A 26,314-nucleotide genomic window follows, 5' to 3' on the forward strand; every position below is an offset into this window, starting at 1 on the left:
ATAGCAGTCTTCATGTGTTTGAGGATTGTGAGAACTGCTGAAAAAAATAATTGGTGTGTCACTGCCACGTATTCAGGACATCTACACAGAGCGTTGTGTGCATAGAGCAAATTGTATTATTAAAGACTTTACTCATTTCTCATGTGTCACGTTCATATACTCCTTTACTCTGGTAAAAGATATGAAGTATCAGGGCAAGAACTAGTAGGTTATTAAACAGCTTTTCCCCCACAGCTATTAGACTGCTTAACCAGAGATTATTCATTTTATTTTTAATTCTTTTTAGTGTATTCTAGTATTTAAATTGTGCTACTTTGATTAGTTACTACTGCACTGAATTACTGAATAGTGGATGTGTGAAACACAATTTTTTTTTTTTATTTACACACCATGAAAATGACAAATAAAGGAGTCTGAACCTGTCTTTAGGATACTCTTACCTATTTAGGATACTGCAGTTTTGGTACTCTCACATGTACATGGTATATATATCGAAGGAGCTAAAGGGCTGTTGGACCGGCTGATTGGCGTATAGTCTCATAATAATCATATGCTTTATGCTGATGATTTTGGTGGTACTGTCTCCCTCCAGTGCTGGCCTGCAGAAACTGAATATGCTCTCAATATGGGCTAATGTTTAATAAAAAAATTAACTCAACGAAGAGTATGGTACTGGCAGGTGAACCACTAGGTTGTAAAGAAAGTTAAATATCTGGGACATGTGAAAATAGATGACCTCTGTGATGATGATGTGCAGCGTGAGCGTGGAAAGCTGTATGGGCAGCCAAACATGCTGGCACGTAAATTGCACATGTGCACTCCTAAAACCTATTGCACTCCACTGTATACTACCCACCTGTGGTGTAATTTTAATGAGTTAAAAAATATTTTAGTGAGTAAAAAAAAAAAAAGTGTCTTATAATGATGCACTGAGAATTGTGCTTAAAATTTCAAGGTGGATTAGTGTCAGTGAAATGTATGTACCTACTTTTAACACTGTTTTAAGAATTTTTTATGTTTAAATTAATGTGCAGACTGACAAGGGTCTAAGATTATGATCATTGTGCCCATTGCTGATGTTTCAAAGAGAGACACAAGGTATACATCTTGCTTTTGGAACCATTGGACCCGAAGCCTGTATATGCTTTATAAATGATGCCTCATCCGCATCATTCTTAATTGTTTTGTATTGTTTTACATTTATATATATCTGTGCTGTGTTGTCTCTATGGACCTCTGTGTCTTGAACAAAAGTTGATTGATTGATTCTTCAGGGTCTAAATGAAAAGTTTGTAATATACTTTAATTAAAAATTCTCATTAGTATTGTAAGAAAATACTATACCTCATTTTACCTGGTCAAAAACAGCTGTTTTCAGCATGCCATTTAAGTGCATGTGTCTTTAAATGATAATGAGTTTCACTCACTCCACCCCTCTGTTCTGTGGGGCATTTTGATGCGTGTAGCCTCACAGTATATAATAATACAATAACCATTACGCGTTGTTCATTATAAACGTGGGATGAGAGGCAGAAGAAATACACTGCTTTATTCCTTGAGTAATAACCCTTGCTAAATTTTACTCAAGTACAAGTACAGAGGTCTACTCAAATAAAAGTACTTGAGTATCAAGAGTATAAGAGTACATTTTCTAAATATTGCATAACTACTGCCACAGTGCTTACATTTATGGACAGAAACAGAAAGTTATGAAAAATGTTAATACCTGGGAGAATGTAAAAGGAATTGAAAGTAAAATCAAGTCATATTCATCTTTTTATTATGTTGCTTTTTTTAACATTTAAGAACATTTCTGAAAATTCAGAAAATTGAAATAGTCTTGCGAGGTGGGGCCACTAGTTGGCACATTCCCGGGATGGACCTGCTGCGTCGTCATCCATTGTTTCGTCTCTTATCTAAATCTGACCATGGAGTTTACTTTGGCGGAAAGCTGAAGGTGATTGTTGATAGCCTGTCCATATCAGTGGCGCCTGCACAATCCAATCACGTTTGAGAGGGAAACAACAAATTGAGGGTTTCCAAGAGTTTTCTTTTTTCCATTTAAAAAAAAAAAAAACTGTTGGAACTAAGTTGTTTTTAAAATTTTAGGTTGATAACTCAAAAAATGAGCTTTTAGTGAGATTTTGTTTGGGCGCAGTACCGAACGCTTCCACTAGGGCACAACCAGACTCCATTACTGCCCATATAAGCGCGCCTTGGCAATCGTGGGAGGGGCATCCGACCTTATGATGTCACATGTCGAACGGCTCGATTTGAGATGGGAAAAACATATAAAGGAGATTAAAAAATAAACACTGGATGGATTTTTATCATTATATGATGGTTGTATACATGCACTGACAACATATTTCAGTACAATCAACTTGTAAAAGTGCATGTATCATTATATGATGCCTTTAAACGAAGATCTACACCTGTGATGCATGACGAAAGCAGCAATATGACTTCTAAAACCAAGCACTAAAATGCATATTCAATTTATTTAATAGCAATTGTAATACTACATCTGATAAATGCATTTAATAAGGACCTCTTTTAAGATTTGAGGCAAAACAAATTTGTGATCTGTGAAGGAGAAATGACCAGTTGAAGTAAAACTAATATGCCTCATCATTATATTTCTAGACGTCTGTTATCAACTGAAATTAGGCTTGTCTATGATATGGGGTTATAGAAATATGACTTGGAAAAAAAAGCGAGAACATGACGCTTGCATTTCAAATAAATATATGAACATAAGAAAGTACTTATTAAAGCATAATCCCATTCCAAAGTCTTCTTTTGCTTCATATATTTGCTATCCAGCAGTGTAATGCTTTAATATTAAAAAAAATTGAATGCAGTGAAACTATTTTTCACATATTGCAACAGTACTCATATTCCCATTCATCACTAATAGTTGAGACTGGCACACTTTACCCCTCAGTTACCCGTTCACATACCAAAATGCTCAACTACAGGCAGCTGTATTCTTTCCATATATGACAAATAATAGGTTACTTAAAAACAAAAATTATGTAGCTTACTTGATCTAAATACACACTGTACCGTATTTGCTAAAATGTGTGATTTAGGAGGAATGTTAACATTGAGTTTACATTTTTTTTAAATAAAATGTCAGTATTCAGAGTTCACTGAAATTATTCCTTCCTTTGGGCTTTATTGAAATAAAAATTTGGTTAGCACCGTTTGAAAAAAACAACAACATGCATGATCAAAATAGCCACTCATTAGGCAACTTAGTTGTACGATTGTGTATTAAGGGCATTGCAACACTGTTCTCCCTAATGTTACATCTGATTTGATATATTAAAAAGATATTGCATTCTTCAAAGGATCAATGTGTCGAAAGCACAGAGGCAGAGCATATGTACTCTTGGCTTTAGGGTTGAAATTCTGCAACAAGCCTCGAGCTTAACCACTTGAAATCCAACAATGTTCTTTTAACCTGGATTAAATCCATATTTGAGCATTATACCATTGCTGTTTTACATGTAAACTATAATCTGTGCAATGACAAAAGCTGATTGTAAAATCAACAACTTTGCGAAACGTCGACTTTGGCAAGTTTGCTCGAGTTGTACGGTAAACCGAGGAATACGCTAGATAAAATCTTTCTACTGCATTGATCATTTTCCTTAAATAATTTTTATTTCTTTCAGAATAACTACGAGAAATGTATATGCAAGTTCTGTACAATTTTCTGTTTATGCTTGAGATTGCTCTAAAAAAAAAAAAAAAAAACGAATGATGAAACAGTTTTGAAAAACGGGATGCTGACACTTAGTGCACTTAAAACCCCCAAAATATTGTCCAACAGCAATCCTTCGGTTTGCTCTGGATATACTTCAGAAAAATCAGTTCTTCAGATTATTGTGTTGGCTCCAGTTAATCTTTTGCTCTGAATCCCAATTCTTCAGTGTCTAATAGAGGCACGTTAAAAATACTGCCATTTCCCGAGAACTGTGTCTTTGATTGCATCAACAAACTGTGCAGGCACCCAGTAGACCCAATATTGTGAGGCTTCTGTTGGACCCAGCTGAAATGCCTATGGTGAAGAAAAAAAAATGCTTATAAATATAAATAGTGCCGTGCAAAAATATTCACGCCCTTCTTTTTTTTTCTTTTTTCAAAATTGTTGTTGCTACCTTAAATTACTTTTTTTCCTCCCTATACTACATACACCATAATGACAAGCAAAAAAAAAAAAACTTTTTAAAATGTATTTTACTGACATAAGTACATTGCACAAGTATTTGTACCCTAACTAAGTACTTAGTTGAAGCTCCTTTACAGCCTCAAGACTTTTTGGGTATGATGCGACAAGCGTTGCACATCTGCATTTGCATTTCCTGCCATTCTTCCCCTCATATGCTTTGTCAGGTTGGACAGCTATTTACAGCTTTCTCCAGAGAGGTTTGATTGGGCTCAAGCACAGACTCTGGCTAGGCCACTCAAGGACATTCAGAGTTGTCCGTAAGCATTGACTTGCTGTGTGCTTAAGGTCATTGTCCAGTTGGAAGGTGAACCTTCTGCCCTGTCTGAGGTTCTGAATGCTCAGGACTAGGTTTTCATTAAGGCTCTTTCTATATTTTGCTGTGTTGAGCTTTCCTTCTACCCTGACGAGAAAAACACCCCCACAGCAGGACGCTGCGTTTATCACACTTTACTGTTGGGATGGTATTGTGAAAGTGATGAGCAGTGCCTGGTTTCCTCCATACATGCTTGGAACTGAGGTTCATTAGACCAGATAATCTTGTCCCTCTATTTTTTTTGTGCAAATTCCAAGTGGGTTTTCATGCGTCTCCACCAAGGAGAGGCTTGAGTCTGGCCACTCTGCCATAAGTAGAGCGATAAGTGAAGTGATGTTCGTCCTTCTGTAGATTTCTCCCGTCTCCATATATAGTCATGGAGCTTAACCAGAGTGACCATCAGCTTCTTCATTACCACTCTTTATAAACATTTTCAGCTGTTATACCTTCAATTGAGAGGTGTGTGACTTTCCAAATCCTACCCATTCATCTACACGCAAAAGTGGAATACTCCTGAGCTACATTTCATGTCCCAGAAGAGGGCACAAATGCAATTTTTGTTTTCTTTATTTCTACTAAATTTGTTGTCACAAATCTGTTTTTTGCTTTGTCATTATAGTATATGGAGTGTAGAGTGATGTGAAAAAAATAACTTAGTTTAACAATGCAGGAACATAACAAAATGTGGAAAAAAAGGGGTGTGAATACTTTCGCAAAGCACTGTATATGTAAAATGTTACAAAATCCTGGTTGAAAATGACCAATATAAGGATATAATGCATAGCTTGTTGGAAATGTTGCGATAGACACATACCATCATGTGATAGTCCTCGTGACCCTCTATTGGCTCAGTCACAACATTTTTGATGGAACCCATCGGGATTTTTTCTGTTCTTTCTGCAGGCCAGAAAACATCAAGATCAGCATAAAGCAAGCATAACGAATACATTTTCATTCAAAAGATGAAATCACCCTTTGTTCCGATCCACAACTGATCCTGCTCCAGTTTGAAAGTGAGTCGTACTTTTCCGCCAGATTTGTTGTACATTCCCGATAAAGGCACTGTTGGCAGACGCTCCTGTTTGACAAGTCAGAGATCACTTGGATGTCATTAGCATGCACAAGGAACTTATTCTGTCTCCTTGAAAAGAGCTTTACAGTTCCGGACATGATCATTAAACTGGCATCCTTTGCATTAAAACACACACAGGGGTTGAACAATAAAACTGAGACACTGGCCAATATAGTGTTGGAGGTTTCACGCCTATATATGCTTGAAAAATCTCCACTGATTTTACATTCCATCATTAAAGTTGATGGTTGAGTTAGCAGCGGTAACAGCTGTACATAAACTATAGCAATCCACACAACAGAATGGGACACAGAGTTCAAAAGTGGACAAATTGTTGGTTTGCGTCAAATTGTTGGTTAGCATGATAAATGCTCCAATTCACACAGCAAGACTTGTGACAGAATGGTTTGATGAACATGGAAGTGAAGTTGAACATCTCCCATGGCCTGCACAGTCACCAGATCGAAATATTTTTGACCCTCTTTGGGGAATTTTGGAGGACCAAGTCAGAAAACGTTTTCATCCAACAGTATCAAATTCTGGAATAGGAATGGCTCAAAACCCCTCTGGCCGCTGTGAAGTACTTGTATCCAGATGAATTGTTGCCGTATTGGAGGGCTGAAGGAGGCCCTACACCAGGGGTCTTCAACACGTCGCTCGCGAGCTACCAGTAGCTTGTGGCCTGATTGGAGGTAGCTCGTTCCAAGGGGACATTCACATCGCGTCTTTTGCGTGTTCAAGTTTGTTATTTCAAATGTAGGTGCGCGGCAAGCTAATTGAAGCAACTCCCACATTTTTTCCAGGCGTAGCGAGATGAAAAACAGCTAATTTTCAGAATGCCGCAAGCGCGCAGCAGGTCATGTGACAAGAAACAACCAATCAGCCTCACCCTTTCCATAACAACATTGAAAGCTCAGTCAACATGAAGGATTGGGGTGCACCCAAACACTACGGGGGGGTTTTCTCTTCTCCATAAATAAATCTTGTAGCAGAGCTACCTTGTGGAGAGCGCAGGCATGATTGCATTGCAACAACAGACCACGGCAAAATCGGGCCGAATTTATTACTATTAATAATAAAAGATAAGCTAACGCGCACTGTAAAATATTAGTCCGTTCTTTTTATAAAAAATAATTTCAAGGCTGAAATATGTGAGGTTTATCTACTATAAAATCTTTTTTGTCAAAATTTAATTTGAGCTAGTTAGTAGATAACATGTTGCAAGATAGTCCTTTAAAATCTGGCCATCATTTGTAATATTATTATTTTAATGTTTATGTAAACAGTGCATTTTTGTTATTTGCTGGTTTTCAACATAAAACTTGGTGAATTGATTTTATTGTGTAGTATTAGTACTAGGGATGTTAACCGATGACCGTTTGACCGCATCAAAGTTGTCGTTAAAAAACAAAAAACCAAAAAAAAAAACCATTTGGCACGAGGTCACAGCATTTGGGTTTACGCGCTCACAAGATTTGCGAAAAGTAAAGACTTCAGGCTAAAACACTCGAGGTTAGAGCCATGGCAGACGACAGGATTAAGCGTGGAAAGAAAATAGTGTGTGGGACCATTTCACCTAAAAGAATGACACAGATGTAAGTTGCTGGGCTTAGATTCGGAAATATATTACATCTACATTTCAGTGGTAACAGATAAGTTGATGATCATCATCTTTCTTTATTATTGTTAGCACTAACGTTAACGTTACTTCAAACTAAAGTGGCGACTCTTCGGAGATGACATTTTCTTAAATGAGCCACGGCAATGTTTCAAATGAGCTTCTAACGCTAGACAAACGCCTTTATTTTCAACACGATCACCTTGTACCCAAACCATTTCGAAACTAAAAAGGAGGCATTTGTCCTCCGATTCCGGCGCTGTATGGGGATTTTAAAAAAAGTGACATGAGTAGAAGGGCGGTGCCGGGGCAGTGTGTGTGTGTGTGTGTGTGAGTGGGATGCAGAGCGGCAGAGAGATGCGAAAGAGTTGTGAAATTGCAGGCGCGGCTCAAAATGGCTGTTATTTCAAATAGCGTAGCATATTTTAAACCAATCGCTTCACCGGTTTCAACCGGCTAATGAGGCTCGGTGGTCGGTCAAGAACATTTTTAGTTTTCACCATCCCAAATTAGTACTTTTTGAACAGGATTCTGTGATAACCGTGATCATTTTGGTCACTATAATTATGAAATGTTCATGCTCTAGTTATGATGCACTATAAAATAAACTATAATTGACTTAATAATCGACTATAATTACAGTATAATATGCTAAGTACAAATTTCTATAAATGCATCTCTGTCATTTAAGGGTGACACATACAGGCTTACAAAAACTATTTTAGGTCTAAAACAGTTTGGATTGCTGTTAATATGAGAATTATGAGACATTATTTAAGAGATTTAAGTATTGTATTACATGAGTAGCTCTCGGCCACTTTCATTTTTAAAAAGTAGCTCTCAAGTGAAAAAAGGTTGGAGACCCCTGCCCTACACCATACTAATCAATTATTGTGGTCTGAAAATCTAATTTCAGTTTAATTGTCCAACCCCATACAAATGCCATATGAAATATCACATTTAGTGAGGTCCTAAACTCTGAGACCACAAGTGGAAATTCAGTTTAAAATGTATTGCATTAAAAGTAATTTTTATGGCATGTGTGCTGTAATCTGGTACAATCTAATAATTATATTTTATGTTTCATAGGTTCTGCTTACCTTAGTTCCTTTTACTGATGGCATAACATCATCTGGTTTTCCTTTGTCCAAAACTTTTCTATGTTGCTGAGAAAAAGTATCCAAAAGTACATTTATAAATTATAAGGACATCAGCATAAGTATAAGCATATTAAGTATATACCATTGCAATTTAAATGCTAAATTTCACATTATGCAAACCAGTTTCCCACCTTTTGCCTGCACAATGGCTCCTTTTTGTTCTCCTCAGCTTTAACCTCTTGCTGAATAACTTCTTTCGGTGTATTTACAGCTAGTACATCATTTATTGTAGATCCAACCACCATAATCTTTGCACCATTTGTAACTTTGATTTCTCTAAGCGTCTTGTCCTCTGGTAGCAGTCCTTTGTACATCACTTTCTGCATAGCAGGTGGAAGACCTAATGATAATTAAAAAACTGTATTAGGTATTTAATTTCAAAATCCGATCCTTATATACCATGTTGGTTTTCATATCATACAACATTATAAAGTCAATTTCTTACCATGGCGCATTTTATTGACATGTCACATCTTCCACATTTAAAATCAATATAGTGTTTTATATCATTATGTTCATGTATACTGGAAACTGTCGTCTACTCTTCAATATTGGAAGAATTTCATGGAGACGAGAGTCACATTTTATAATTGTTTTTGTGCCCTCATAACCTCATAATTCATGTGCCCTCATCTTTAATCAAAACGTTCCCTCCATCATGCAGCGTCATCTCTTCTCTGATGATGTGTTTACTGGCGTGAGGGAGGGGCAATCTGTCACTCACTTTAGATCAACCAACAGCAAACCACTAACATCCAATCAATTCCCGGCCTCCATTTTTTCCAGTTCGAGAAGCCGTTTCACTCAGATATACCTCACAATGAGTAGGAAAAGACTGTGGCAACTTATCTTTCATGCTGACTTTAAAACATATATGCTGTAAAACCCACAATTTTCATGATAAGAGAGTTACATTACCAGTGAGAGTGTGAATCTTCTCTTTCAGCTTAGCACCGGTGCCGTCTAAAGGAATTTTAAGATCATATTTGTTTTTGTTCCAAATGATTTTCACTTCCACCATCTCTTTCCCCTCATCACTTTCCTCTCCATTGCTCACAGCCGTGGTCAGAGTTGATGTGCTTTCACCATCGGTAAGAGATGCTTGTTCAGTCCCTGCTACATCTCCATGTCCCGCAGCTTCACACAACACTTCTGGTACCTTCTGCGTGACCTCAGCCTCCATTCCTTCTACCTCACTTCCTGTGGGAACAATTACAGATGAGAGGTCATCAATCAAAAGTTGTTTTGAACAGGAAATTACTGTTTAACAGTAGAGTACTGATGTGACCATGACAAGTTAATGACAATGTCAATTCAAACAGTATAAAAATAAAACAAACAAATCCTCCTGGGACATAAATAAAACACTAATGTTTATAACACTAATGCGAAACCTAGGTAACTATTCAAATCTCACACCATTATTAGCAGGATTTATGCTAGCTTCCTATCCTCTGCCACAGATGCCAGTTTAGATATATTACTTAATAAATATCATAACTAAATTATCTCTTGTATAGATAGTTTGTAAAGCTAATCTATTATCCAGAGTCCAGTCCAGAAAGTCCCAGAAACATCAAGTTAATTCCCCCCTCGTTATTTGAACCCAACTGTTGAACTAAGACCAATAACCGTTCCCATGACGGGCCGAATAACTTAGAGGCTGTGTGTTGTAATCGTACACAACTGACTCAACGGTAACTTAGCCAGCCCGCTGTGCTAATATTCGCAAGCTCACATCAAGACTGTGTCTCAAAAGTCAGCGAGCTGCCTATATAGACATCACCTTTGGTGTCCAATTGAAATGGGCTCGATTGAAACCTTTGTTTAAACGTTGCAAACGCTCCCGTGATTCCCATGATCGAACGTTCTAGAAACGTTTCAAACGCACTCAATTCTTCCCCTGAATGCCATCTAGGTAGACAGTTCAGAAGATTTTGTGACACAGCCGAAGTTTTTGAGATGGCTGTTTGGGCTAATCACAAAATATCTAGCTATTATTAAACCCTGACAAGTTAAAGCAACATCCATTCACTGTAATACAAGTTCCAAATTACTGTAACGGATGTTATACGCATATGAACAACACCGCAAAGACAGGGGAAATGGCATTTAAGTACATTTTCATGCTACCTACCATCCTGCGCCGCCATGATGATTGTGTACAATATGAGGAAAGGCTTCTGGGAAAGAGCGTGCTGTCAGTGAATGAGCTCTGCAGCTTCCCGTAGTGACTTTGCGATTTTAAAATCTGTGGCCGGTTGCATAAACCGCTTAAACTAGTCTTAAAAGTATGGACTGTCACTGTATACAAATTATAAAAAAGACCCATATTTTGCTAGTTGATCAAACTTGTGACACAGTCTTAACACATGTGGCTAAATTTATGCAACGGGCCTGGTGTTGCACCGGGTTTTCTTTTTTTTTTTTTGTAATCATAAATGCAGTGAAAGTTCTGTAATCTTCGACAAACAGTTTCTTCTGACCAAACAAAGTTGTTTTTTGTTGTTGTTGTAGTAAATTATTCATAACTGTTATCCAGTAAACTATAAACTTTCAAATGTTAATGGCTGTATTTCACCCAAGAAACTAGGCTTTTTTTTATTTTTATATATTTTTCTTTTTCACATTATCTGTCACTGTCCTTTTTGGCAATAAATGTAAAAACCCTAGTCTTTAGCAGATGAAATTATGAAACAGTTATGAAAGTGTAAATGTACTTTAAATCAAATGTACTAAATATTTGATCATATATATATATATATATATATATATATATATATATATATATATATATATAACTTTGAAGTTGATAACACAAAAATTGAATTTCGTAGGTAGGAATTTCGAGGTTTGGTTTTAGCGCTGTACTGAAAATAGCCATGTGTCATTTTAATTATGAATTCTCCTAACATTTCTGTCAAATTGTCACTTCTATCACAAAATATGTAACCTTGAATCTAGATATGCGATATGTTTTGATTAAAGTCATTAAAATAAATTTTGTAAATAAAGAAAGATGTCGAATATGTATGAATGTAACTTGTGTGTGTAATGTAAGACTCCTCTAGTGTTATTCTGTAAACTTAGATTTTCATGTATTGCAATTAACTCTCTTTGAATATTGAAAATAATATATTTTTGTCTGTAGAGGTTGAAGTGAAATTTTTTAAAAATAATATTACGACTATTCCAGATGTGACGTTCGATGTGACGTTCGCCTTTTACCGTTCGATGATTTCCAAATAATGGTGATTGACATGCCCTGTGAGGATAGTGCTTATAGATCTACAGTTGATCTACGTGCAAACCTTACCTTGACGGTTTGGCGATCTCTTAGCGCTTACACAATCTACAACCTTTGAAAGAAAAATGTAAACAAGTCAACGGAACTAATAATTTCATTATTGAACATTCTATTCACAAGAATCTATTCTATTGCTGGTTTCAAAGATCGCACGTGACGTATACAGCAGCAGCAACTAAGTTACGTGTTTACAGTAAAGTTTACAGTCTGTGATTTTGGGTAAGTTATTGCAATGTCACAGTGTTATTAACAGACTGTGTAACTAGCACAATGCTGTAGCTAACCTAGAATAACTGGTCGCCCTTAATGATACGTTAAACTGAGAATGTATCAAGTTTAGCTCAACGATGCAACGAAAATGTATTAGGTCATCCGCTTCAGTTCGGTATTCCCTTACATATATAAGTAGGCTATTATAGCAATTATTGTGAAGTAGTTGCCACGGAAACTATCACATGGATTTTGCATTCTAGCTATTTTCATCTCATTCTTGAGGAGGGTCCATAGGGAGGGTCACGAGACGCGTGCACTTCTGTGACCACGAACTTTGTATTCGCAACCGTTTAATGCAATAATACTTATAATGCAATAATACAACATGCTGTAGATTACCAAGTAGCTGCTCAACTTCTATTTCCCCCCCTAACAGTTTCCTGGATGTTGTTTTTATTCACATGGATCAAGAATCACTGACTGAAACTGGCATCTTAGGCTACACGAGGATTTAAATGAGGCGAGGATGGCGGACATTAGGACATACAATGTTGTTGTTTTGGGAATAGGATTTTTGTTCATTTTTACAGCCTTCACCACTTGTGGTAATATCGAAGTAAGTTATCTTGCATTCATACTGCATGATATTAACTATAGTTTAAGATGATTCTACAAAGACATGCTGTGTTAAAACTTGTTTCAGCTTTTGCTCTACGGAAATTTTCGCAGAAAAATGTAGTTTAGCAATAGTGTCTACTAAAATATGGCACATACTATTTATTTTACAACTATACAATGTACTTCAGACAATTCTATCATTTTATTCACACAGTTGTACTGCAGTAAAGAATTTTTGTAAGGCAATTTTTCAGCTTTATTTCAGTATTTTATATTCATTGTGGAAAAAAAAAACGACATTCAATAAAACTGAAAACTATCAGTCCATTGTTGAAGTAAATCCGGGTCAGGCGCATCTCGTGTTTTTGATTTCCCCCATCAGTCAATGAATTATCCTGCATGACTAATAGGAGGAACAAATTCGAATGTCAAGGTGGACTTATGTTAACCACAGTCACTCCACACAGAATAACCCCCAAACTACAGTATGTAACTATGAAAAAGGATGCCTTGCATATTTGAGATTCAACAAATATTCCAAATGTGTTGATAATTCTAGTGCAAAATTAACCATTTCTTAAATATTCACAATGATGCTTCATGTAGCCTACAACTATTTTCAAGTTTTATTATTTTAATACATGCTGTTTTTATTACTTTGTCACTGTCCTGGTCGCAGCAAAGATGGAACTGGATCTTAGTGCTGTAGTCTTTATTAATAATTAACTCAAACTAACTGTAGATAACATGAGTGAGGTATCTCACTATGGGAACGCCTCTGGCCGTGACAGATCCTGGAAGCACCAACGTCTGTCAGTTGTCAGACCAATCACGACAGTGATACAGGAGTCCCATAGTCCCATAACCTCCCTAATGTATACCACTGCCGGTGGGCCCTACTTCATTCTCTGCTTATCTCTTCTCTGTGTACTGCAAGGAGGGAAGTGTGGTGGGATACCTCACTCATGTTATCAGAGAACCGGGGTTACCTAAAGTTCTCTTTCAAACATTTGCTCGGTATCTCACTATGGGATATAGACAACTCCCGTATTGCAGATATGTTATCTGAATCTGAGTGATGTTTGTAAATACAACACAAATAAGAGAGGGCAAATGAACTATACAATACACACAGAACTAACTCAATCAATAACCACAGAATCAAACGGAAAGAACAGATTAGCCAATTAATTTTGAACCAATTAAAAGACTAGAAGTTTATCAAGGAGATTCATACATGAACAGAACAGAGAAACAATAAAAAAAATATATATATATCAACAAATAAACTCAAAACGTCCCAGAAACACAACTTCATATTGATTGACAGACTACATTAAATATAAAAAATACAATGTTTGAAAATTTATTTGTATACTATTTAGGTGAACAGCAAGACATGTATTTGTTTATTTATTTCCTTTTAGCAAACAGTGGTGAAAAGCCTAAACAGCACTAACTTCACTGGAAGTGGGTATCACAGGTAAGATTTATTCCCCGAGTCCTTCCACCTTTTTTAGATTTATGATAGACATATAGCCTAAATATAATACAATTCACTGTAAAGCATCTTTGTTTCAGTATAATTTAACGGCTGTCACTGTACCAAAATTTCATACCAGTAAAATTGTATAGTTCTCGGTATCTATTTCACAAAAACTGTTGAATTAAAGGAGTAGTTCACTTTTAAAAAAACTTTTGCTGATAATTTACTCACCCCCATGTCATCCAAGATATCCATATCATTCTTTTTTCAGTCGAAAAGAAATTAAGGTTTTTGATGAAAACATTCCAGGATTTTTCTCCATATAATGGATTTCAGTGGGAACCAAACAGTTCAAGGTTCAAAAGACAGATTCATTGCAAACTGTTCAAAGGGCTTTAAATGATTTCAGACGATGAATAAGGGTCTTATCAAGCGAAACAATCGCTCATTTAAAAAAAATAACAAAGTTTAAGTTTTATAAGCTCAAATGGTCGTCTTGATCTGTTCTGTGATGCACGTTCGTGACTCTCCTGTTCAAACTCGTTTATCAAAATGAACAAATCTTATTTCGTGTCATTTGGTTCATTCAATGAACGAAATCAACGAGTTGACTCTAAAGATTCATTCATTTTGATTAACTGATTAACACTGTAGGTTGGCAACTTGGAATTGTATAAATATTTTCAATTTTAGTTAGTTGAACACTTCTGGAGTTTGTAATTGTTACAATCAAATGCATGAGAGATATGCAGATTAGTTACTAATTTATTATAAGAGTAGATGCTAAAATGTCACATTTTCCAATGTCAGAAACAGAAGGTGCTTGCTACACAAAACATGAAGAACTTAATTTAAGAGCAAAATAAACTCTGATATATAAAATCTTCCACTTTTTTTTCTTTTCACAGCCTTGGAATAATATATGGAGTTTTTTCCTTCTGTAATGTGCTAGCTCCCACTATCGTTGCAATAATTGGACCACGGTTTGCAATGTTTTTCAGTGGGATTCTTTATAGGCAAGTATCACAGATGTTTTTGTGACTGTACATAAGTAATTGTGCAACAATTGTCTGTATTGTTTACTTCTGTGTGTTTTTCAGTGGGTATATAGCTGTATTCATCATTCCATCCACATGGTCCCTTTATTTTACATCAGTGGTAATTGGCATTGGAGCAGCCAGTAAGTAGATATTTGAAACACACAATCATATACGTTGTATATGTTTATAAAGAAATAAATGGTTTTGGCAAAAAGCTGACAATTGACTGGAACATCTTTATGCGTCTGAGTCTTTTATGTACAGTAAATACTTCTACAGCTGATGAGATTCTACATGTTTTAATGTAGAGGCCATTTCTGTCATAAAATAAATGACAGAATGGCATTTTTGGTCAATCAATCATTCTCTGTCAAAATGAATCAAATGTGATGATTTAATTGATAGTTAAAGGTTTTTATCATTCATTTTTTAAGAGGATATTTATATTATATTAAGTAGTGCAAAATTCCTCATATTAGCTCTCAATTCATTTAAATATAATCCAATGTAATATAATGCAACCTGCCCCTTTTCTATCCACAGTGCTTTGGACAGCCCAAGGGCACTTTCTAGTTGAGAACTCGGATGCTGACACCATCAACAGGAACACGGGAGTGTTTTGGGCTTTACTGCAGTGCAGGTACCAGAAACGATAGCAGCAAACGTTTACAGAGAGCTCAGCCTGATTCACAGTTGTCCAACAATGATTCTTCACACTAACATATTACTCTCAATCAGGTGTGATTATCAACAGTGAACTAACATGGAATATTAAAGGCCAGGTTCATTAAACGGGGCAATTTATCATTAAAAACCGCAATCACATTAAAGTGTTGATGGGAATGTGAAGTTCTGTGAGTAAAGTTCTACAAATTAAAGAACACAGAGCTCATTTCCATTATGACCAATGCAGGCAAATGATATGTTTTAGATAATGTGTTCCTCTGGCATTCAAATTACGTAACCATGGAACACATAGCACGTGCGTGGGGGGGATATGCATATCGTGGCCACAAATTAACAGTTTGTTCCCACAACTTAAGCCGGGTGCACACCTCACAATTTATAATAGTCCTTTACGACTGTTGCGCGTCAGATTGTATAAACTTGTATAAACTCATATTGATGGATCTCAGTCGTCTTTAAACGGCAGTCAAGACGCGTTAAAAACAGAAGAAAACGTACTCGGTTACTAACGTAGAAGAGGGAACGTGGGAAAACCTCTTTTCTGCAAGATGTTGAAGCCAAAAAATTATCCTTAATTTTGTATTATTGTAAAACGCGCTGCAGCAGTGTACAGATCTAGGCAGGCGAGCTCGCGTGCCCATTGGCTGTCCGGCAGCAACTGCAGCAGCCTATCGAGAGAGACCCTTTCATGACACCAGTCCAATGAGTGCGTCACGTCCCGCCAAGACGGGCGTGGCCTGGGCCTATAATACCGCTCGAAGGCTGATACAATCTGGTTTTTCATCGAAAAAGCGAACCAAAACATGTTGCACGCATGGCAAGAAACAAAGTACTCGTTCCTTCTTCTAGAGAGAACCGAGGTTACGTAACCGAGTATGTTCTCTTCACGAGGTTCTTTCGTTCTGCGTAATATCTTACGCTAGGGCTGTCAACTTTAGTCGTTTAGTCGACTAATCGGTCGATGCCGTCTTGGTCGACTGACATTCTTATTGATTCCTACCTGTGGCTGGCTGTGCTGCTGCTTCGCGCTCAGTAAGGTTTGCTGTATTCATTCAGTTAGAACGCTGCTTTTTTTGGCTTTAGTCGACAAAATGTCCAAGAAATCTAAATCTTTTGTTTGGCTGCATTTTAAAACAAAGACAACAAGACTGTGGAGGGAGGCGACGGCGTTGAAATGGTGGTGAGCAAACAAAAACAATCTTTAGCGTTAATTTCGATATTAGTTTTTTTTTGAAAAGAAAAGTGAAAAAAAACAAAAAAACAGGTGGTGTGTGGAGCAAGTGTTGGTTTGTTTTTGTCTCACTAATTGCATCATCAGGTTCTGCGCTTTGAATTGGTTTTTGATTTGACGTTATCGCATGAGACGTCACCTTACAGGACTGTGCATCAAATCTTCTGATACTGCCAGAATTTCACCTGAGACATGTTAATTGGAGATGTCATACTAGCGATCAAAGACTGGCCTAGGATCAGAGGAATCTTTTAGGATTCCCAATTTTGCCCCTGCCCCTCGGAGGTCTGTGCATGCCACTGTCTTTTGGTTTAACTGAATAAAGAAAGCCATATTGGAATAGTTATGCAAACGTACTAACCAAATCAGCAATACCAATTGTATTATGAATACTATATAATTGGATTACCCATATGAAAATTTGTGTTTTCTTTCCAGTATGTTGTTTGGCAATCTATACGTTTATTTTGATTGGAAAGGAAAAACTGAAATTTCAGGTAACATCATATTTGATTGTTTATGCTAATCAGCACTCATTTAATCACTACTAAACGCAATATATCCTGTCTATTTACTTACTCTCAAATGACAATATTTCAAAATTAGATTTTTTTTTCTTCCAATTTTGTCCATTTTTGTTTTTGTTTCTATCACTTTATTGCAGACAAAGACAGGAAGATCATGTTTACGGCTCTGCTGGTTATCTCTGCACTCGGGACACTAAGTTTTCTTGCCTTGAGGAAGGTCTGTCAGGAGGAAGAGGCTCTGTCTGAAGAGGAGGGTCAGTCTCTGTTATCGGCAAGATTAATGTAAGTTATGTACCGAAATTATGAATGATCTCTTACACAGATCCAACAATACGAATTCTGGCCAGATATTAAGATTAATACTTGTCCTGCTGATATTTGTACCCACCACAATAATAAGGTACATATTATGATATTCCACATTTTAACCAAAAATATTAGCATTTTTTGCATCTCCATGATAACCCAGGCTATAAACACAAGCAATAGACAAAAAAAACTATAAAACACAAAAATGGTGATACTGATTGTTTTTGATTTTTCATTGGAAGCTTATATATTTTGTTGTGTAATGTTGTATTTTAGATATACACAAAGAGCAACGTCTGCTGTAACGGAAGCTAAAACAGAGTTTAGTAAGTTGGCTTAATTCCCTATTTGTAATTATTATGAAATCGGGCTATTGTTGTAGTGGTTCATCAGTTATAATTGATTTTCTTTTGTCTGTTTTCTTTCAGAGACGATTGTGGAACTCTTCAAAACAAAAACCATAATGTTATTAAGTTTCTGCATGGCATACAGTGGTAAAGACATCACTAAAGGAAACATCCGTTAATTTGAGGATTTGAGAATGATGAAAATGTTTTGAGTCCTGTCATCTCATTGAAGGTTTGGAGCTGTCATTTTACAGTGGCGTTTATGGAACCTGCATTGGAGCTACGACACACTTTGGCGATGCAGCAAAAGGCTTAATCGGCATTTCAGGCATTGTGGTGGGAATCGGAGAAATAATTGGTAAGTCCCTTTCAGTTTTGGTATTATGGTCATCCAATCCCAATATACTTTTATAAGACTGAAGCTTGATTAGATGTTGTCTTTTGTCTGCAGGGGGAGGATTGTTTGGACTTGTATTGAAAAATAACCGTTTCAGACGCACTTCAGTTGTCTTCTTAGGGATGGTTGTGCACTTTGTGGCCTTCTACTTGATATTCCTCAACATACCAGATGATGCACCTGTGGTTTTTCAAACAAGCTCACAGCACAAGCCATATCTGGTGCCAAGGTATAACAATACGTAATAATATAAGTGGTGTGATATTTCCCTCAAACCAGTTCTGTGGAAATCCTGCCCTGCAGCCAATTTCATTGGTGGGATGGGCAACTCCGGTCCTTCAGGGCCACTGTCCTGCAGAGTTCACTTCCAACCCTTGTTAAAAACACCTGAACAAGCTAATCAATGTTTTCAGGATTACGAAAAAAACATTTTTGTCAGGGTTAGAGCTAAAGTCTGCAGGACAGTGGCCCTCAAGGACCGAAGTTGCCCATTCCTGGGTTAAGGTTAGGGTGAAAGATAAGGTTATCAAAGTGTTGGGCGTACTGCTGTGCATGGCATAAAACAGCTGTGGAAATAGTGTTAGAGTGTCTGAATGGTTGTTTGCTCTCTGCCTTTTTTAGCAGCACGGGATGCCAAATCCTCTAAAATGTCCTTCTTCAGACCATTGACTTTCAGTAAGATTTTGTTTGGGCACAGTATCAAAAGTTTCCACTGGAAGAAATTTGTTGGTTTCCAATGTGGTAATTTTGACCACAAATAGTGTAAGTGTGACTTTTTTTTTTAGGACTATTTAACCTTTCAAATCATGTCCATAAAGTTAACATAGGAAGTGTGAAAACCTTTACTAAGTTTTGTACCATTATGATGTAGTAAAAAAAATAAAAAGTATGTTTACTGTACGAGGTAAAAAAAAAAAAAACTTTACATTTACATTTTTTAGAGAAATTATTTGGTAGTCAGAGGTGGGGTGGGGTTAGCTTTTGGTGTAGCATTGTGAAGGCAATCAGCAGTGTAATTGACACGACCAATGAAACAATAAGAAATGGCTGCTGGGCAAAATTTGCTCTGAACTTGTTTTTTTTTTTTGGGGGGGGGGGATGCATATAAGTGAAATCTACAACACAGTGTTGATAAGCTGAGATTTTGACATACCACATTTCCTTCTCTCCCCTTTTCCTTTCCCCTCCGTATTCTACATATCCCTTTTTTTCTGTTGTTTATATGTGGACAGTTGTCATGGCATCTGTATGTATATAGTTCGATATGTTCCTGGTATGGTAAATAAAATATAAAAATTTGATCACAAAAAAACAAAAACAAAGCAGTGTTGCCAAGATCATGGGTTTGATTCCCATAGAATGAATGAAATGATAAAAATTGATACCTTGAATGCAATTTAAGCTGCTTTAGATGATCTGCTGAGCTACATTTTTTTCCTAAATAGTGCAGTGTTGCATAGTTGATGGTGAACTTTATTCTCTCTTGTAGTGTGTCCATAGCCCTGCTGTGTAGCTTCTTGCTGGGTCTTGGGGACAGCTGTTTCAACACTCAACTCTACAGCATTCTGGGACGGGCATATGCTGAGCAGAGTGCACCAGCCTTTGCTATCTTTAAATTCATACAGGTAAAGAGTCAGTTTTGACATCACAGGAACGAATTAAAAAATATTTTTTATAATATTGTTGTAATTAACAATATTACTGTTTTTACTGTATTTTTGATCACACAAATTCAACCTTGTTGAACATTCTTTCAAAAACATTTAAAAATCTTACCAACTCCAAAGCTGCGTGTGTGAATTTATATAAATAAATACAATACATAAATAAAAAAACACATGAATCAAAACTGAATCAAATTTACACACACATATGTTTGTGCATCTACTGTATGCATTTATGTGCATCTAATCGTTAGATTAATGCCTAGCCGTCATTCTACTTCCATGGAAGATGGTATTTGATATGATTGTACGGTAGTCTGATGATAATACAAGGTATTTTGAGCATTTGAAGACTGCTGGTTTACGTCAGAGGAATATCTGATTAGTATTAGGGGATTGGACTTGTAAAATCTGTTTAAGTGAATATATGCCTTATATTTCTTAATGAATAAAATGCATTCAGTAAGGTGAATTGGCTGTTTCTCTCTCAGTCTATTTTTGCAGCTGTGGCGTTCTTCTACAGTGGTTATATACTGCTGACGTGGCAGCTCCTCGTTATGGTCATCATGGGCTTCATAGGAACGCTGTGTTTTTTCATGGTGGAGAGGATGGAGAATATGTCAGCTGATACACTGGAGTATTAGATTGGAGCCTCAACCAGGACACATTTCAGTAAGCGTTGTACTACTTGCACTATTTGTTTGTTGTAATTAAGATTTAATTAGTAGGATAAGCACTACTTGGGAGTTATGAGAAGGTGCCTTTTGTGTTTGTATTTTTTTTTTTGGAGTTTTGCGACATTAAAATATATATGGAATTAATATTATTACTTTTAATTTCTCTATGTAAATGCTTTGGTAAAATATTGTTTGTTGAAATTGCATTGCGATATCCCAAATATGTAATGGAATTGTATTATGATAAAATTATACTTCAAAACGATATTACATTAAAGGTGCACTCAGGTTTTGTTTCTGTTTCTAGATGAAACTAGTATTTAACTGGTCATGCGATTTCAGCTTTGCCGCCCTCATGAGGTGATGTGTATTATGTGTAAAACAAAAACATATAATGAGGAAAAAATTATGAGTGCACCTTTTAAGATATATATATATATATATATATATATATATATATATATATATATATATATATATATATATATATATATATTGAAATGCCACACAAAGAGGAGCTATATAATTTCAGTTTAGTTTAAGGTGCCCTAGAATGTGAAATTGAATTTATTTTGGCATAGTTAAATAACAAGGTTTGTTCAGTACATGGACATGACATACAGTGAGTCTCAAACACCATTGTTTTATACTTATTACTTAATTCTCGTTTTTGAAAAACACCCCTGTAAAATAGGCGAATCTCCACATAACACCGACTGTGACGTAACAGTCGGTATCATTAATATGTATGACTCCAAATATTTGCATATGCCAGCCCATGTTCAGTGACAGGCGGGACTGCGCAGCCAAAGCATGGCCGTTGCTCAGTGTTCGGATGTACACATGAACACTAAAGTATTTTTAGTTCCTTAATCCGAGCCTCTGAAGAAACGATGGGTTAATTTCATTTTCTCTGGATATTTCCAAACATTTCACCGACGACTGTTTCCTCAACTTGGGCCAAGATCTGGCCTCGGATCGAGCTACCAAGCAATACTTTGTGATGTTTAATTGTTCATGTTCAGACATCTTTCTCTCAAAATCGTTCAATACTGTTTATGCATCAGTAAGTCAAGCCAGTGACTAAAATATCAACTTCACATCGTTTCTTTTAGTAGGATGAAAAAAAAAAAACTTTTTTAAATTGTGAATAAATTACATACGGAAAGCGATTAAAGAACAATCTTTCCACACAGCGCGAGTTTATCTGGACACTTGCCAAACTCGTTATGAATTCAATGACGCACGTTACACAAGCTCTTACCGTATTTACATGATCGTATCTGCATTGGTGAAAGCATTAAAGAAAGCAGAAACTGCGGATCTTCATTCTCGCGATCGACAGACTGTCCTCTGCTTGCTTAATGCTCATCACGGCTACATTTTATGTGATGGGAAGAGATCTAAATACTTCAAAAACATCTCACGATTCGTTAATCTCGATCGCTGTAATTGTAAAAACGTATAATACCTGTAGTAAAAGTATTCGAGAGAGTCTCACATGTAATACATAGCTATTTCATATGCAAGCATGTCAGCCAATCACAGCAGTGGGCGGTTCCACTGAATCCCACAGCAGGCACGCCCCTTCAAACAGAGCTTTCAAATCAGAGGCTAAAATCAGGCTTGGAAAAATGCCTTTTATTTCTAAATTATGACTTTTTGATCTAAAAACCATACTAACATTATAAGGGCAACCCAGGAAACATTATAAAATAATTAAAAAAAAACCTTTAAGAAAGCATTTCTCTCAGGGTCCTGCTGATGACATGAGCTAATGACATGCCAATCCAATTTATTCTCTAAAATGATTTTACACTGTATGTACACTGTCTGTTCTTCTTTATTGTGAAACTTTTAACTTTAACTGTACAGTCATTACCAGGAAACCATACCAGATAAGCTGGTTTAGATAACGAAAGTATTACCCATAGTTATTTGACCATTGACCTGAGGATTTTGTCAAAAAACAGACCGAACCGGTTTAAATAAGAATCTTTACACACAGCGGTCTTAAAGACACAAGTCTTCTTGACACACACACACACACATATATATATATATATATATATATGTCTTGTTATGACACAGCTGTTTGTTGGGAAGCGAAGACCAGGAGACTTGTTTGTATCTTAAGCAGGATTATTTATGGAGAACACAAGCTGTCGGTATCTGCAGTCATCAAGTCTGACTATGCAGTATACATTGTAGTTTATATACATTCCAAGGAGGAGGAATTTACTGTACAGAGAGGTGGCATGTAAATGAAGTTCATGAGCAAGTTTCCCAGCCCCGATCTCATAAGCATAAGTGTCATTCAAATGCATCGATGTTAATCCAATCAGATTCATTTAACTTATAATAGAGAGAACAGGCAGAATTCGTATGCTTAACAGCTGATATCATCATCATCATAACCTTATATGCTAAATTCAATTTACTCTACCTTAGTTTTTCATTTTATGTTATATAAGGACATAAGATCAGCAGATCTTAAACAGATAAGAAAATTTGTAATCCCACAGTTGTAAACCAATATTGTGTTGTTTATAAAGTAATGTATGTTATCTTTACAGGTCTATTGTATTTCGAGCTGTATTTGATTTGTTTTAATGTTTGTTCCGCAAAATGTGCATCTTTGGATGTTTGGATGACGTTACTTCATGTCTTTACTACACACTAGCCAATCAGCCTACATTTCATTAGATTGTAGATATGCAATAATTTATGTGTCATTGATAGGATAAGGATTTGTTTTAGATTTGGTCTCAGACAAAAGTCTGATTTTTGAATTTGTCAAATGACAATCAACATGAAACATTCTAACCTTTTTGGCTTATTTGATGCTTTTAACATTTCAATAAATAAAAAAACTAAATGTGTTCATTTGTGGTCATTTATTTCTATTTACGTGGTCATATTCACTGACCAATAGGTTGTTGTAGTATATTTATATTACCTATAAGTATGTATTATTTGCGTCAATATTTTAGTTTCAGTGCTCATAATTTAGTAATTATTACTACATCTCTGCATTTCACATCATTATCATGAATTGAGACTTATGCTTATTAACTCTGCCTGAGAAAAGGTATTGTGATGAAGCCTTTCACTTTGTGAAAAAAAAGATTAGGTAATTAGTTATTTTTATAGTTATCAAATCATCTTTTATTTTATTTTCTGAAGTTTTGATGTGCCTGGGTTGCTGGTAAAAAGTAATCAATGGCAGATGCTAATATAAATTAAATATTCCATCATCGCTGATAAGTGAGGCTTATCACTTAAATGGTTATACAGGACCTCTTCAAGCACTTAAGACATCGTGCAACCTCTTATTGTTGCCATGGCCCCCTGAAGGGTCGTCTTCGCCATGGCCGCCCGAAGGGTCGTCACCATGGCCGCCCGAAGGGTCGTCTCCACCATGGCCGCCCGAAGGGCTGTCGCCATGGCCACCCGATGTGTCGTCTCCGCCATGGCCACCCGAAGGGTCATCTCCACCATTGCCGCCCGAAGGGTTGTCGCCATGGCCACCCAAAGGGTCGTCTTCGCCATGGCCGCCCGAAGGGTTGGTGCCATGACCACCCGAAGGGTCGTCTCCCCCATGGCCGCCCGAAGGGTCGTCTCCGCCATGGCCGCCCGAAGGGTTGTCGCCATGGCCGCCTGAAGGGTCGCCTCCGCCATGGCCCCCTGAAGGGTCGTCTTCACCATGGCCACCCGAAGGGTCGTCTCCGCCATGGCCGCCCGAAGGGTTGTCGCCATGGCCACCCGAAGGGTCGTCTCCGCCATGGCCGCCCGAAGGGTCGACTCCGCCATGGCCGCCCGAAGGGTTGTCGCCATGCCCCCCCGAAGGGTCGTCTCCGCCATGGCCGCCCAAAGGGTCGTCTCCGCCATGCCCCCCGAAGGGTCGTCTCCGCCATGGCCGCACGAAGGGTCGTCTCCGCCATGGCCGCCCGAAGGGTCTTCTCAACCATGGCCGCCCAAAGAGCCGTCTCCACCCTTTTTGTGCTTGAATGTACTTGGCCCCTGAATGTAATGTGGCACTTTAATGGCCCGTTTAAATAAATCCTAGAACCGCCACTGATTTTGTTGTTGAAGATGTCGAAATGCTTAAACAGAACTATAAGGCTCATTCAATAAATAAATTATACACATTCTGTAGAAATGTCTGATGTCATTTCAGGTCGTTTCATAAATGAGAATGCAAGTTAATGACCCGTAGATAGCACTGCAATTGTCCAAATGACTAATCTACAACATTTTTCTTTCGCTTGACAAGAACAACATTTAACATGCCAAATGTCCACAATTGTTTTTCATCTTTTACAGTTGGACCATTAGCTCTATATTGTTATACACAGTCTAATTCTTACTGCTTTAAAGCTGCAATACCTACGATTTAGATGCCGCTAGAGGGCGCTACATTCAAAACAACAACAACGGCTTTGCTTGATGACGACGTGGAGGAACGCGGAATGATGGGAACTGTTGTTTTCAACTCCACCGTGGATAAATCAGTCAGACGGGAATCGAAAATTAGTTGTCATGGATGAGGTAAAGTTTGATTTCTATAAACGTTGCGTTTAATGACATGCTTGTTTTTCATTAAACTGAAATAACCGCAAGAAAAGTCAGGTTTAAAAGTAAATTACTTACTGTACGAGTCACTGGACGAAGCTATGGTGGAGGGTTTGAAGGGGCAGGTCTCTTGCAAGGAGTTGACGTGGCTGGTCCTCCTTGGTAACTTTATAAAAATAAAAAATCAATTTAATGTACATTTCACACATCTTTTCATGTCGTGTAAGTATTCAACCACAGCTACAGTTTCACAAAATTAACGTTAAGGGGGTCGCACACCGGACGAGAAGCTGCAGCGCCGCGTCGCGCCACATTCCGGCAGCGCCATTCGGCGTCTGTCCGCGGCGCCCAGCAACAACGCCTCAGGACCGTGTTCAAAATCCTGCTGCGCCACAGAGCGCCATTTACATAGTTTTATATAAAATTTTGATTATTTTTGTCTCAAATCGTTGCTAATGGATCCTGACTTCGCCCTTTGCTGCAATATGCATTTAGTTTTGCAGTCATTTAGGCTACAGAAATCAGCTGCTGATGTTATTAGATTTTTCAGGTGAGATTCTCAATTCATTCAGTGAACGGATGCTCTGAGGTAAAGTTTTCAGAATGCAAACTCAGCGATTGTATTTAATTGTACAGTACAATCATAACATAGAACAGACATTATCTTCATGTCATTTAACATAACAATATTGCTGGCCATACAAGAGTGCGCGTCCGGTGTTCGATAACGTTACTGTAGAGTTGTCCTAAACGTGGCGCGACGCTTCTCGTCCGGTGTGTGACCCCCTTTACAGCCAACAGTTCACATTCCCAGAATAAATGAAAAGAATAAT

The 26,314-nt window shown here is 37.2% G+C and overlaps 2 protein-coding genes across 4 annotated transcripts; one reads left to right on the top strand and one right to left on the bottom strand.

The window, feature by feature from the left end:
• Window positions 1–3,151: 3,151 nt before the first annotated feature.
• On the bottom strand, window positions 3,152–10,696 carry ubfd1 (ubiquitin family domain containing 1). Of its 3 annotated transcripts, none has more exons than XM_039686343.2 (7): window positions 10,541–10,696; window positions 9,322–9,603; window positions 8,535–8,743; window positions 8,344–8,409; window positions 5,526–5,631; window positions 5,368–5,450; window positions 3,152–4,069 (listed from the first exon to the last, which is right to left on the bottom strand). In XM_039686343.2, exons 1-7 carry the CDS (start codon window positions 10,554–10,556, stop codon window positions 3,959–3,961), a joined length of 873 nt encoding a protein of 290 aa, XP_039542277.1. In that variant the 5' UTR covers window positions 10,557–10,696; the 3' UTR covers window positions 3,152–3,958. The 3 variants fall into 3 exon arrangements, with proteins under 3 accessions (XP_039542277.1, XP_088984875.1, XP_088984876.1); XM_089128749.1 differs by lacking the exon at window positions 10,541–10,696 and adding an exon at window positions 10,190–10,325; XM_089128750.1 differs by lacking the exon at window positions 10,541–10,696 and adding an exon at window positions 9,823–9,960.
• A 997-nt stretch (window positions 10,697–11,693) lies between these two features.
• LOC120489485 (UNC93-like protein MFSD11) lies at window positions 11,694–21,366 on the top strand. Its single transcript, XM_039686342.2, has 14 exons — window positions 11,694–11,929; window positions 12,360–12,539; window positions 13,969–14,024; window positions 14,936–15,043; window positions 15,128–15,207; window positions 15,611–15,707; window positions 17,424–17,482; window positions 17,650–17,794; window positions 18,098–18,147; window positions 18,250–18,315; window positions 18,401–18,526; window positions 18,620–18,794; window positions 20,055–20,190; window positions 20,721–21,366. The coding sequence occupies exons 2-14, from the start codon at window positions 12,450–12,452 to the stop codon at window positions 20,871–20,873; spliced, it is 1,341 nt and encodes a 446-aa protein (XP_039542276.1). The 5' UTR covers window positions 11,694–11,929; window positions 12,360–12,449; the 3' UTR covers window positions 20,874–21,366.
• The last annotated feature ends 4,948 nt before the right edge of the window (window positions 21,367–26,314 follow it).

This window comes from Pimephales promelas, chromosome 3, assembly GCF_988280905.1.
Source record: "Pimephales promelas chromosome 3, fPimPro1.hap1.1, whole genome shotgun sequence".
NCBI lineage: Eukaryota > Metazoa > Chordata > Actinopteri > Cypriniformes > Leuciscidae > Pimephales > Pimephales promelas.

Coding starts and splice junctions, on each gene's coding strand:
- ubfd1 (XM_089128749.1), bottom strand. CDS start 10,262: ATGGGAATCACGGGAGCGTTTGCAACGTTTAAACAAAGGTTTCAATCG. Junction 8,410..8,534: donor AGCCATTGTGCAGGCAAAAG/GTGGGAAACTGG, acceptor ACTTTTTCTCAG/CAACATAGAAAAGTTTTGGA. Junction 4,070..5,367: donor ACGAGGACTATCACATGATG/GTATGTGTCTAT, acceptor TCTTCACCATAG/GCATTTCAGCTGGGTCCAAC.
- LOC120489485 (XM_039686342.2), top strand. CDS start 12,450: ATGGCGGACATTAGGACATACAATGTTGTTGTTTTGGGAATAGGATTT. Junction 12,540..13,968: donor CCACTTGTGGTAATATCGAA/GTAAGTTATCTT, acceptor ATTTCCTTTTAG/CAAACAGTGGTGAAAAGCCT. Junction 17,483..17,649: donor AGGAAAAACTGAAATTTCAG/GTAACATCATAT, acceptor ACTTTATTGCAG/ACAAAGACAGGAAGATCATG.